Here is a 13,903-nt window from a genome sequence, read left to right on the forward strand (position 1 = left end):
AAACCTGCATCCACCAAACAGTCTCAAATCTGCCATTCCTGGGCAAGGCGGTTGAGCGGGTGGCGGCAAAGCAGTTGCAAGTGCATTTGGAGGAAGCGGATTATCTGGATCCATTCCAGTCGGGCTTCAGGCCTGGACATGGGACTGAAACAGCCTTGGTCGCCTTGGTGGATGATATGAGTAGAGCGTTGGATAGGGGTGAATGCACCTTCCTTGTCCTCCTGGATCTCTCAGTGGCTTTTGATACCGTTGACCACGGTATCCTTCTGGACCGCCTGGAGGGGTTAGGCATAGGGGACACTGTATTGCAGTGGTTCCGTTCCTTCCACTCTGGTAGGTACCAGAGAGTGGCACTGGGAGATGAGGTTTCGGATCCTTGGCCTCTCACTTGTGGGGTGCCACAGGGCTCCATCCTCTCCCCGATGCTGTTCAACATCTATATAAAGCCTCTGGGGGCTATCATCAGAAGATTTGGGCTGCAGTGTCACCAATATGCAGATGACACGCTGCTCTCTCTCTCATTCAAATCTTCACCGAGGTTGGCTGTAGAAACCCTGTCCAAGTGCCTGGAGTCGGTGAGTGGCTGGATGGGAAGGAATAAGCTGAACCCTGACAAAACCGAGGTACTGTTTGTGGGAGACAAGGGAAGGTTGGGGGATGTTGACCTGGTGCTCAATGGGGTACAATTGTCCCTGAAAGACCAGATCCGCAGCCGGGGGGTCATTCTTGACTCCCAGCTGTCCATGGAGGTTCAGGTTTCAGGGCGGCGCTGTATCAACTCCATCTGATATGGAGGCTGCGCCCCTACCTTCCCAACCATCTGCTCCCACCAGCGGTACATGCCCTGGTCTCCTCTCCCCTAGACTACTGTAATGCGCTCTACGTGGGATTACCCTTGAAAATGGTCCGGAAGCTGCAACTGGTACAGAAGCCGAGATCACATCACTCCAGTGCTGAAGGAGTTGCACTGGTTACAGGTTGTTTTCCGGGCCCAATTCAAGGTGTTGGTTCTGACCTTTAAAACCCTATACAGTTTCGGCCCAGTCTATCTGAAGGAGCGCCTCCAACATCATCAGGGATGCCGCTCAACAAGATCAGCCTCAAAAGGCCTTCTCTCTATCCCGCCAGTTAAAACAGCTAGACTGGTGAGAACTAGGGAGAGGGCTTTTTCAATTATGGCCCCCACTCTGTAGAATTTCCTCCCAAATGATCTCCGCCATGCCCCCTCTATGATGAGCTTCCACCGGGCCTTGACCTGGCTCTTCAGGCAGGCTTTTGGGGTGGGTTAGGTTTTATTATTATTGTTGAGATTTTTAATGTTTTAATGTATTTGTATGTTTTTATTTTGTACGTCGCCCAGAGTGACTAGACAGCCAGCCAGATGGGCGACTAATAAATTTAATAAATAAAATAAATAAATAAAATAAACGTAAAGATTAGAACTGCCAAGACAACCCAGGAGGTTTTTTTACTCTTGCTCCAGCTTAGTGCACTTACCTGACATCATGCAGTGTCTGGTTTTAAAGTGTATTTGCTCATAATTGTATGTAAGCAGAGACTTAAAGAGTGTGAGAGAGTTTCATTCTAGCATCCTCCCACTGCATATTCATCCAAGCCCTCTCTGGGGGGTGGTCTTCCTGCCTCCCTTTTCCCAAGCTGCTTCTAACACCAAGTTTGTTTAAACAGCCGTCGGCCTCCCAACTCAGCTGGTTCTATGAGAGTGGGTGACAGCACCATGGACTCACAATAGCAAAGTGTGATGTCACAAGGTAGAGGTGCAGCTGAAGCAGGAAATGTGAGGGCAGTCCAATATCCTAGCATAAATACTACATGTTCCATACTGGAAGTTGTGATGCTGGACTTTAGCAATCAGGTAAGAATCTGTTACTGAGATTACTTAAAACTATTGCCTTGAGGAGGCCAGAGTTCTGGTGAATAGAACATGAAACGGGCGGCCACCCGTTGCAATCTTATGTACATCAGTGAGACCTAAGCACACACTTAAAGCACTAATTTGAAAGTGTGTTTATCTCTCTCAGGATTGCACCCATAGTCATCTTCCAATTGAACCCCCAGCTCCTGGAGATTTGTGTTTATTTAGTGCTGTAAGCATTTCATATATATATTATTATTTAGCATTTACATAGTGCTGGGTGTTCAAAATATTTCACATAAACATTATTTGTTACAAAAGCCTTGTATGTTAGGACAGTAATGTTATCTCTATATTGCAACTGGGGTCTGAGTCTAAGAAAAAAGAGGCTTCCCTAAAGCCACCTAGTGTACTTTTGGGAGAGGTGATGTCTTTTATGTTGAAAAAAATCTTACTAAATTACAAGAACTGGCATAATGTACCAGCTAAGAGATTGATAGTACAATCCTACACTGGTCTTTCTACTCAGAATTAGCTTTTCTAATTTAATAAGATGTGTTTCCCATGTAGATGGGAAAACATGTAGCTATGTAGATTAGCAGTGGGGAAAGCTTGATTCCTGTATCCTAGGCTGCTGTTGAATGGCACAGGCACAGGGCAAGTCAGAGAAAATGGCACCACTGCGCTGCCTACCTTCGATTGTCTCAAAAGCAGAACACTCCAGTCCGTGAAGATGGGATGACCAGGCCACAGTAACAGCTGCCATAATATCATTAAGTCCTGTTGGGTACATGTTTCTCACCTGACCACACTGAAAGAGAGGGGCTCAGATCTATTATATTACTAGTGCAGAAAGGAAGGCCTTCTTGATAATAAATGCAAGGCATACTGTTTGGTGCACACGGTGGAGCTGAAGGTTGATAAGAAGAGGAAAAATGGAAATACTGTAATTGGAAACATGAATGGACAGGTTGCAAACAGGGGGAAACTCAAGCTCCTCCCAAGTTAAGAAGATACCTTAATTGACCCAGGAAGAAAAGTGCTACTTCTTCTATTGATTGGGGCTCAGGGGGCCACCGTCCCTTTCCCCCACAAAGTCTTAAATTTTTGCACCTTTAAAACAAAAATAAGAGTAGTCAATATGATTCTTTTAATTTTGATCTGCTGTAGGGTTTCCAACTTTGCAGCCTCGAGATTCACACGGTACCTAAGGGCTACAAGTTGTACACAAAAATATAGTCCAACGGCCCATTTTTTAGCTTGAAAACCTTATTTAGGAGGGAATGGTTGAAAATTGGTGTGTATGGGGGTACTTACCTCCTTCCTTACCTCCTGTGTTTCCCCACTCAAGTTAGACCTCTCACAGCAATATTTCTTACCATGTGATTTCAACTGCATGTTAAAATACACATGAGGTCACTAGGTGGTGTTAAGCAAGTCACTGTCTCTCAACTTAAGCCTCCACTTCCATCTACAATAGGAACATATCAAGAGCCCAGCTGGATTCTACTGAAGGCCTATCTGTTTTGCATGCAGGGGGTCCCGAGTTCAATCCCTGGCATCTCCAAGTAGGGCTGGGAGGGACTCCTGCTCAAATCCCTGCAGAACTGCTGCTAGTCACCTTGACAATACTGAACTAGATGGTATAAGGAAGCTTCCTATGGGAAGCCCATAACAGGATATGGGGGCGATCATCCTCTTCCGTTGTTGTTCTCCAGATACTGACATTTAGAAGTGTAGTGCCTCTGGATCTGGAGGGAGTATATCCCCTTATCCTCTGTGAATGTATTTAATCATATTTGCCTACCTTGCAGGATTGTTGTAAGTATTCCCACAAAGTAATGTATATGTTGTGCTCTGAGCACTCTAAAAAGGCTACATGAATGTGTGTGTGTGTGTGAGAGAGAGAGAGAGAGAGAGAGAGAGTTTAGCTTGCAACCTTGCAACTATAACGACTTGCCCCAAGTTCAGGGCAATTCTCTGTTTGCCATAGGATAGGCTTGTGAAGGCTAGAGTAGTTACTTTATTTTCTCAGTTCAGGGGGACCAAACTGAGAATGTGTGATGACTTCCACAGATACATAGACGATCCAACAGAGAGAGCCTGGAGATGGGGGTGGAGTAATGCTGTGCCTCACAGGTATCAACTGTGCCCCCAAAGAGCTTGCAGACTATGAAAAGACTCTGGCCTCAGTTTATGTGAGTCTGTTAGGGCCACTTCTGATATTACTGTTTTGGCTGAAGGAGCAGGATCTACCAGTCACTCCCAGGATGGAAACTGTCATTGTCAGAAGGACTTAGGCTCTTATTTGCTTGTGTGTTAGATGTAGGAAAATGGAGAATCCTGAAAGTCAACACACTCCAGTTGGATTCATCAGCAAATGCAGTTCCTTCAGATGTTGCCATTTTCATCCCAGGAGTGAAGTGTGTGAAATAAATAACCACAGTATCAGAAAAGTCCTTATGGCCTCTCACCCCTACTCATGTGGAACCCACAGTGGAACTGAGATCTAAACTTTTCTCATTCCCCACGTGGTGCCTTGGCCACAAGCCAGACCTTTTCCGTGTTGTTACAATTTGAGAAGGAGAAATAAAGCTCCCACCAGCTCCAGATCAAAGTTCCAAGTTTATTTGGTACCCCCAGCAAGAGGGATGCAATCTTGTACACTTCTGGTCTGTGCAGGAGGAACAGCTGATCTCCCTTGCCTGTTGCTGCCTGCAACTGCCTGACTGGCTGATTATGCTGGGAGGGCCAAGAGATTGAGATAACCATTTACGATTAGCATTAAGCGACATACCAGAGAAGGGAAGTCTGATATGAAACCCACACGGCTGGCTCTTTTTGCCCTTGGCTTTCTTAGGCAGTAACAGCAGCTGCTATTGCTACTCCTGGGACATTTATAAGCCAGTTCAGACTTTTTGTGTGCAGGTCTGGATGCTCTTTTTGCTTTCAGGAGACCTTCCACTCACTTGGAAAGAGAAAGGACGTGGTGGGCCTCTCTCAATTGCCAGAGAGGCAGGCAGAACAAATCTAGCTTGTGAAGACTTGAGCAGGAAGGAGCATATGCTGGCTTCTGACAGTCTGGACTGGGAGCACAGCAAAGAAGAGAACTCTATGGCCAGAAGGAATTTGGCTCTGTGCTTGGCATCTGTGAGCTTGAGAACCCCTTGCCCTTGAAACTTCACAGCAACTTGCAGAGTCTGTCCTTTCTCCTCTTCCAGCTCCCCCCTAAAAAAGAAAGGACCCCTTCTAGATGCCTCAGAGATACTAGAAATGTTGCTTCCTCCTCCTGCAGCTCCAGGAAGCGCCACCTCTCAAAAGAACTGGGAGGGAGCCTGACTTTTCCTCTTGCTTCCAGGACAGTTAAACAAAACAGGAGAGGGGGAGGGCACTCTGTCGTACCTGTACTGATGCTTCAGTTGGGTACCTAAAAAGCCAGCCGTGTTTCCATTGCATCTCCCTCCGGTCTGAACACATTATGACTCACCGCTGGAGCCCTTGCCTTTGGCCCGCCTGAGAAGCTGCCCCTTTGACCTGTGGAACGGCTGCGCTGTGCCATGTCTTCCAAAAGACCCTCGGACCTGCCCTGTATTCCTGAGTTAGATTCGTCAGATAACTTAGATGATGAGGCCTTCCTGCCCAGTGACGCTAACAGGACACAGGCCCTAGCCAAACAGGATTCCTCTTGCAAGTCACCCAGCTCTCCCCTTCTGTTTACTGTCCATTCGCCCACCTACCTCATGAAGCTAAAGGCCAACAGGAGCATCCAGGAGTTTGGTCGAAAAGCAAGACTAATGGGGTAAGGACTTGGTTTAAATCCCAGAGCTTCCAGGGGGTTACAAAGTCCCACTGAGGACTATGTATCCACAGCCACAGGAAATAGAAGGCTGCCTGAGGGAGAACACACAAAATATGAGGCCTCCTCCAAAGAAGCCCACATTCTGAAAGGTTGATTCTGGCCTCAGAGGCAGTTTTGCTGAATTTCCATGCCACTTATTTGGTAGTGGAGGAGGGCTCTTTAGGGTTTGTTGGTTTGTTTGCAGAATTTTTAATTTATATGTCTTGCATATCAAAGAAGGGGTATGAGGAGAACCAACAGAGATGTTCAGTAGGTAAGCATGGCTGAAGATCCTGAGGGAGTGCCCTGTTGCCTCTGCTTTTGACTCGTTGTGGTCTGGGTGGCATCATCTGATCAGGTGTGTGTTGTGGGGGGACACGTATGGGAAGTGAGGTACTGGAGTTGTACCTCATAGCACGCTTGCTCTTTTAAGCAGGGCTGTTGCAAGATGCACTTGGGAGCTGCCCCAAAGAGCTGCGCTTACAGGTGCACCCCAGCCGCCTTTCACAGTGTGACTGAAGACGTTGGGGGCATCCCTCAGATCATGTGTGGTTGTGTATGATTCAAGAGGGATTCCCATAACTTTCTGTGGTATTGCAAGGGATCACAACGTGCACCTTTCATCCTTGGGTTGCACACTCTTTTAATACTATGTTGAGTAGCTGCTTGGCTTACTTGGGCTACTAGTCCAGCCCTATCTTTAGCCATGCCTCAAAGAGCAAAATGGGGAAAGCGCTACATTTGGAGGAAGGAAAGTGCCTACATACTGGGAACAGATGGTCAGTGGAGGCTGGGGGAAGAGGAGGGGGCACATAGTGGTAGTCAGAAAAGCAAGAGGCTGTGCAGGCTGGCCTCTGACATACCCCTCCCTGACCACCAGGAAGCTCTTTTTGTGCCATAAGTTCCAGTGACCCCAGCCTAATATATTTCCAGGAGTAAGGGCTGGGCATATTTTCTTTCCAGAAGATGAAAGCTGAAACACAATTCTTAAAATGCCACATTCTGTACAGGATACCACCTGTTACATTTGTACAGTGATGTGGTGGACCTGTGGAATGTGCTTGGTCCTGGAAGACTCTCTAAAACAGCAGGGAATTTTGGAGAGGGGCAGTTGTAAAGCAGACTGTGTGTGTATTGCTAATCTAGCCTTGCCCCATGACTGCCATGTCCTACAAAGACCATGCTTTTATTTTTGTATGAAGCACTGCCTTCTTCCAACAGCCCCATACCTTTGTAGGACATCATGCAGCCTGCCTCAAAATTAGCTAGGGTATCCCCAGAGTTAGTGGCTCGTTTTGGAACAAATGCCTCTTTAGATGGCTTAGAGTTGAGATTCATGAGGGCTCCTTTCAAAGGTGATCCGTGCAAATATATTTTTTCTAGGGCCAAGGCGACCTGCACAATATCCCTGCATAATAGCTTGGCCTAATACAGCATTTACTTGGAAGGTGGCGTCTGGGAACAAGGAATGGAGTCAGTTTAAAGTGAATGGCAGCTACCTGGTCTTTTTTTTTTGCAGTAATACAAATCTGTCCAATGATACATTTTTAAGATAGGCTGATGACAGAGCTGGACATCTGCAGGCCTGAAAATACTCTGGCTGGACATGCACAGAATATATTTAAAAAGGTTTCTGCCACCTCCCAGTCAATGGCAGTGTTTACATTAAATTAATATGCATTAGTTCAAGGTCTCCAGCCATTGCCGATGTGAAGGCCTTCAGTGGTGCCCCCAGCACATAGCCCAGAATCTGAGCTTCCATTGTTTTTTTTTAAAAGTAAGTCTCTAGCTCTCCTAGAAAGAAAGTTATGAAGCAAAATGTGCAGGTTTTCTTCTAAGCAATTTCTGTGAAATGAGCCGGTCTGGCTGCTCTTTCCTGTCAGTGTTTTTAGCCAATGTCTGAAGTCAGAGTTGTGATTGATAAGTGAGTTGTTTGGATATCAGGCAATAAGAATCTCTGGGGTTCTAAAGAGTCGCCATTTTGCCCTCCCATTTCATGCACTTTTTATTTTTCTTCTGACTCATTTTGCAATCCTTGGAATCTCTATATATTTTGCCCATTCTTTTTCCCTAGCAACCACGATGCATCTTTTCTGTGCTGGGTTGGCCTGAGATCAGGTAGTGCCTAGAGGTTATTTTCTGCAAATACTACTACACAATAAGCATGGGCAAATATTAAAGAATTCCTCTCCCCCTAGAAAGCAAATGTGAAAAGTTTGCAGAGAGGCATAGGCACGTCTCCTGCTTTGAAGGAGGTAAAGACCAGGGAGATTAAGAATTCACTGTATAGTTAGCTTTCAGTTCAATGGTATACATGTCTACTCAGATGTAAGTCTCATTGTGTTTAATTGGGCTTACTTCCAGGTAAGTGAATAAGGATGGCAGCCTAGGTAGGCTTTGGTTTGGGTTGGCATTGGGGGAAAACAGGGTTCTTGTGCCTTAACAGCTGTATGGCAAGGAAAAATTCAACAGATCAAGCCTTTTCTAATATGGAAATACAATTATGGGAAGCCCTTCACCATGACACCTCTCTAATTTTGTGTTATGCCACACCCCCATGGTAGCCATTTTGTGATTGGTGCCCCCAGCACTCTCTCAAAATTTGAAATGTGCCCTCTGATCCAAAAAGGTTGGCGACTCCTGCATTAGTCAGTGTATAACTTTCAATGTATTCAATGTATTTCAATGTACTCTCTCACTGTTTGTATTCTGGGGGGCAGAAGGAAGAGATAATCTTGGCTGGGATTTGATTCCTGTCCATTTGCAAAATGGCAACAGGTCATCTAATCCAGTACCTTCCAAAAACATCTTACCCCAGCCAACAGAACTTTTTAAAGGCTTTTTGAAGGCCAAGGGTCGAATGTTGATCAGTAGCCCCTCACTTCATTTCTCACTGTAGTTTTTATCATGTTGATTCTGCCTCACTCACTCCATTACACCCAAAAACACCTCCTGTCAGTTCCTTTGCCCCTCTCTCTCCTTTCTCCATGCCTTCTACTTTCCTAATTCCTTTGCTTTCATCTTCACATTCCCTTCATCTCTGTTGCTGTCTTATTTACTCCACTCCTCCCTGCTAATTCACCATTTCTCCTTCTACCCCGTTGCCACGTCTAATAATGCAAATTGTAAACCATTCATAGCCAGATACTATGTTTCTTTGAAAGTTGGCCTAGCACACTGTTCATGTCCATTACCCATTAAATAAGAGTGGTAGTTAAATGTTAATCGCTAGCAGTCAGTTCAGAATCCTCTTCATTCTTGGTATGATGTGATGCAATCTGTGTGCCACCTTCAAATCTCAGGGGGTCCAGATATTACCCATAGTTTGTCTGTCTTCTCTGTGAACACAGAGCTGCTGACATGAGTCCATGATACTTCTAGATTTTTGAAGCAGAGGAGAGGGCATTTGGAGCCATAATAGCTGAAAAAAGGCTTACCTGGAGGCACTAAATGCGTCTTTGAGAGAAGGGGTTGTCCCGGCTGCTCTGAAGGAAACAGTGAGTAGCATAGAATTGGGCCAGTCAGATCCAAAACCAACACTCCCTCACCTCTTTCTGTTGGGAAATGTTGTGTTGAGGCTTATTTGAAAACAAGATAGTTTGGATTGAAGCTCGAGGGTGGCGGAGCAGCCTTTCTGCTTCATCTCACCACCTCTTTGTGGTCTTGATGGTATTTATTGGTGTATTCTGTTCATACACACACACACACACACACCCTGTTGCAGCGGCACCCGAAGTAACAGATTTAAAGCCAAATGACTGGGCTAAGCAAAGCTTTCCAGTGACCAGGCTGTTTTCCCCATCAGCTGACTTGGAATCATCTTGTATGTGTCAAGGTCTTAATGGATCCCATAGTGAACCTAGTGTTGCAAATTGGGAGGGTTTTGAACAGGGTGATATTGAGATACAAACCCCACAAACTCTGACACATGTTCTCATTTTCTTGCAAAATTGTGCAAGAGAACTAGAAAATCTTCAGCCCACAACACCAAAATAATTGTGGCATGAACAGCCATGTAAGTGGGCTGAGGATCCTTGGTGTTCAGGTTACTTATAACATTTCTTATCACTTCTGGCATTGGGTCATCACTTCTAGGGTGCTTTGTCCTTTACTCAGATATCTTGTTTAGCAGCTTTTCAAATGAAAAACCAGCTTTGCTAACACTTATAGTGCTATCTCTTCTCTCATCAGTACCTTTCCCTATAGTGTCCCTCCAGTCCAGTGCTTCAGAAGATGAGGTGGACTCTCATAACTATTGGGCTTACAAATGCGCTGGCAGCCAAGGCTACTGGTGCAATATATGTGTAATACGATCTGATCATCTGGCACAAAGCAATACCTGAGTGGGTGTGTTTTGCACCAACTGAAGTTCCTGAAGTGTCTTTAAAGGAAGCTTCATGCAGAGCACATTACAGTAGTCTAGTCTGGCAGTCACTGGCACATGGATAACAGAGGCAAGGTCCATTCCCTCCAGATAAGGTTGCAGCTGGCATAACAGCCTAAGCAGTCCTAGCCACCACCTCCACCTGGGCTCCCCCAGTTAGCACCAAGTCCAGCAGCATTCCTAAACTACACACCTGGTCCTTCAGTATGAGTAGGAGTACAACCCTGACTGAGACCACTTGCAAACGTCCACCCTGTTTGTTTCTCTACACACATTATGTCTGGACTACATTTTAGCTTGTTCACTCTCATCCAGCCCAAAACTGCTTCCAGACACCGATTCAAGGGTTCAGGAATCTTCCCCGAGAGGTAGAACTAATATAGTTACCAGGAAGGAAGGTACCTTCCTTCTAAAAGTCTTCCAAGAGATTGAGTAAATCTCAGGGTGGGAAGCCAGAATCCAGGGTAGAATAATAGTGTAATGGTAGAGTTGGCCATTGAGTTAAACCCCCTGCTTAATGCAGGTTAGGTGGAGAGACAATCTTCTCGGCTTAATAAGAGCTTTTGCTCATCACTCTACTCCCATGCCCATTGGCCTCTACCCCTGACCAATAACCAGGTGTGATGTCATCTGCTATGAGCTCTAAGACGCCACTCCTGAGTCTCATGGTCCAAGTCTCAGCCCCAACCCCTGAGTAGGAATGAACAGATTGGTCTGTTTCTGGCACATGTCACTTTCTCATGTCTTCCATTCATCAGCTATTCATTCCGTCCCATAAACAGCATTTTATCTCAGTGTACACATTTCTAAATGTATGTTTATAATTTTGGTATGTTATTTTAAGTCAAGTACTGTACTGCAACATTTGGAGAGGTGTGAAATGTGAAGGTTAATTACATTCTAATCTGTGTATTCATCCAAGAGGTATGAATTAGGTCAGTTGGCTTAAAAATCCAGAGCAGGTGAAATTCTCCTCCTTTCTGTGGATGTGGCATACTATAGAACCCAACATATTAGTCGCCTAAGCAATACCGTATAATTGGTGAAACCCATACTTAATTTTAAATCTCTGAAAATAGGGACTGAGCTGGTGAGTCAGATCTTTTTTATATAGAGGAGACATGGAAACAGTTATTCTGTATATTTTCCCAAGGAGACTACTTGCTTGGAAAAGCTGCTCTTTCTAATGTTGCAGAGCTAAATACAGCTCCAGAGCCTGCCATGCTCTGCCCAAAAGGGGACTAAACAGAGGGAACCGAAAGCTGCGGCCAAAGTGATGGCATTTGAAAAAGAATGGGTGCTTCCTCTTGCTGTTGCTTCTCTTTTCCGGCCCAGCTGGGCCCTGTCCTTTAACAGCAGCCTGATGCACAGAAGTGTTGCAGATGAAAGCTAGCTTTTCTTGGCGTGGAGATAAAATGGTGGTGGTGGTGGTGGTGAAACTTCCTCTGCTTCACTTCTGTATATCAGGCTGCTGAAAAAGACACAGGGGCAGCCAAAAGAAAAAGGAAGCAAGCATCCTGGTTTGATACTCAAAAGTCCCTTCACCAGAAAAGGCTGGCATGTTTTATTGCCAGGAATTCTTTTAAACAGATGTTTTTAAAATGCACTGCGGTGCAACTCACTCTGTCCTGTGTTTTGGCTTTGTGTTTTATTTCACCACACACACACCCCGCCCCTGTGGAGCTTCACTATGAAGCTCGCATACAGCCCACTTTGGAAAACCTTAGCTTGGAAAAGGTGCTGCTACCTCTGATGTATGCACCCATTTCTTTTGTCTTACTGTCACCTTTAGTAAAAAGGTTTTGCAGGTTTTAAAAACAATACATAAACCAGATAAACCCACGCCTTTGGGGAGCAGGGCTGGGGAGGAAAGGAAAAGCTGCCTGCAGTTTCAGAAGATCAGATGTTTGCCTATGCTATGAGATGAGGAAGGAACTAAGTTGAAACAGCCTTAAAGTGATTTTAAAGTGCATATAAGAAAAAGAGAATGCCCCATTTCCCACACCGGCTCTAGTAATTCACAGATGAAACTAAGATGACTCTAGTATGGCTGTACCATCCCTGTGTTCCTGTAAAATCATTCTTTATCATTCAAAATAAATCTCATGCTGCAATGTGTAAAACTGGCGGGCTGTACACTAGACAGCACTTTAGGGTTCATGCGGGCACAGTAGGGATGGGATCTATTGGCCGGTGACAGCTCGAAAGTTTTCCGTCAATCTTAACAGGCCAGTATTGATTTCGACTTCATTCTTTGTCTGCTAGTCACTGCAGTTGCCAATCCGTTTTTCCCCTTGCAAAAATATCAATATTAATATATTTTTAAAGGAAATATCAATAAAATTATCATTGTTCATATTGATATTTTAGAGGCAGATTTTTTTTAAAAAATTCAAAAATAGCTGCAGAAACCATTGCGTAAAAATTGGCCGGAATCCTAGCACATCCCTGGTGCACAGTGACATGCTTCATATGCACTAGAGTACAGATGCATGAGAACTGCCCCCATTCAGAGATTTAGCTTCTAGATACCCTGAGGGGTCTGAAAGATGATGCTTGGCAAATCTAGTGCAGATGTGTGCACTCACAGTTTTTCTCAAAAGAGAAAATAGGGAGGACGACAGAAAAACAGGGAACTTATGTTTGTCCATGGCTGCTGCTTTGGAAATACTGTGGCTGGGAGTCATGTTGAAGGGCTTCTGGTGGAAAGGCAGTCTGTAGATTTAAACATGAGTTCCCAAACAGCATCCCCCATGCAGAAAATTGAAAACTGAACTGTGTAAACATTTTACTTGCAATTAAGCGTATACAAATCCAGTTAAATAAATGTCTCTGGCTTGTGCTGGCCACTGTAATCCAGGGCCGGGACTAGAGTGGGGTGAGTGCCTGATTCAAGGGGCTGCATATATCACACACATTATTTGTAAAAATAAAATATATTTCTTTTAACAATGTGCTAGGCGAGATTATTTTCTTGATCCATTTCAGTTGGGATTCAGGCCTGGTTTTGGTACAGAAACTGCCTTGATCATCCTGTATTATCACCTTTGTCAGCAGAGAGACAGGGGGAGTGTAACTCTGTTTATCCTCTGTGATCTTTCAGTGGCTTTCAATACCATTGACCATGGTATCCTTCTGAGGTGACTGAATAGGGTGCTGGGGACACTGCATTGCGGCGGTTCTTACTTGGATGATTAGCTCCAGAAGGTGATTCTTGAGCAGCATTACTCGGCTCTATGGGTTCTTCAGTATGGGGGTCCTGCAGGGGTCAGTTCTGTCCCCCATGTTGTCTAACATCCACATGAAACCGCCAAGATCATACAGAGTTTTGGAGTGCATTGTCATCAGTATGCTAATGACACGCAGCTCTATTTCTCCTCTTATTTATTTGCTTGTTAAATTTATATCTCGCCCTTCCTCCCAGATTGGAGCCCACGGCAGCAAAAAACCCCACTAAAAGCACTTTAAAACATCTTAAAAACAAAAGTCTTAAAAACATATTAAAACAAATTGTCTTTGAAAACATAACAAAACATCTTAAAAACATTAAAAAACAACTTTAAAAACATCTTAAAAAGCAATTCCAGCACAGACGCAGACTGGGATATGGTCTCTACTTAAAAGGCTTGTTGAAAGAGGAAGGTCTTCAATAGGCACCGAAAACATAACTGAGATGGCGCCTGCCTAATATTTAAGGGTAGGGAATTCCACAGGCTAGGTGCCACAACACGAAAGGTCCACTTCTATGTTATGCAGAATGGACCTCCAGATAAGATGGTATCTGCAGAAGGCCCTCACCTGCAGAGTA

General features: G+C 44.8%; 1 protein-coding gene across 2 annotated transcripts in view; it reads left to right on the forward strand.

Annotated features, from left to right (window-relative positions):
• Positions 1 to 13,903, forward strand: part of PDE4A (phosphodiesterase 4A) — a 373,782-nt gene that overhangs the window by 233,886 nt on the left and 125,993 nt on the right. Inside the window, exon 1 of one of the 2 annotated variants that reach the window (XM_061613768.1) lies at positions 5,000 to 5,672. The exons of the other annotated variant lie outside the window; for it this stretch is intronic. Coding sequence (XP_061469752.1) covers positions 5,431 to 5,672 — 242 coding nt within the window. The 5' untranslated portion in view covers positions 5,000 to 5,430. Of the gene's footprint in view, positions 1 to 4,999; positions 5,673 to 13,903 lie in introns of those variants that run through there. 2 annotated transcript variants of the gene reach the window in all.

The sequence above is a fragment of the Rhineura floridana genome, chromosome 3, assembly GCF_030035675.1.
Source record: "Rhineura floridana isolate rRhiFlo1 chromosome 3, rRhiFlo1.hap2, whole genome shotgun sequence".
NCBI classification, from domain to species: domain Eukaryota; kingdom Metazoa; phylum Chordata; class Lepidosauria; order Squamata; family Rhineuridae; genus Rhineura; species Rhineura floridana.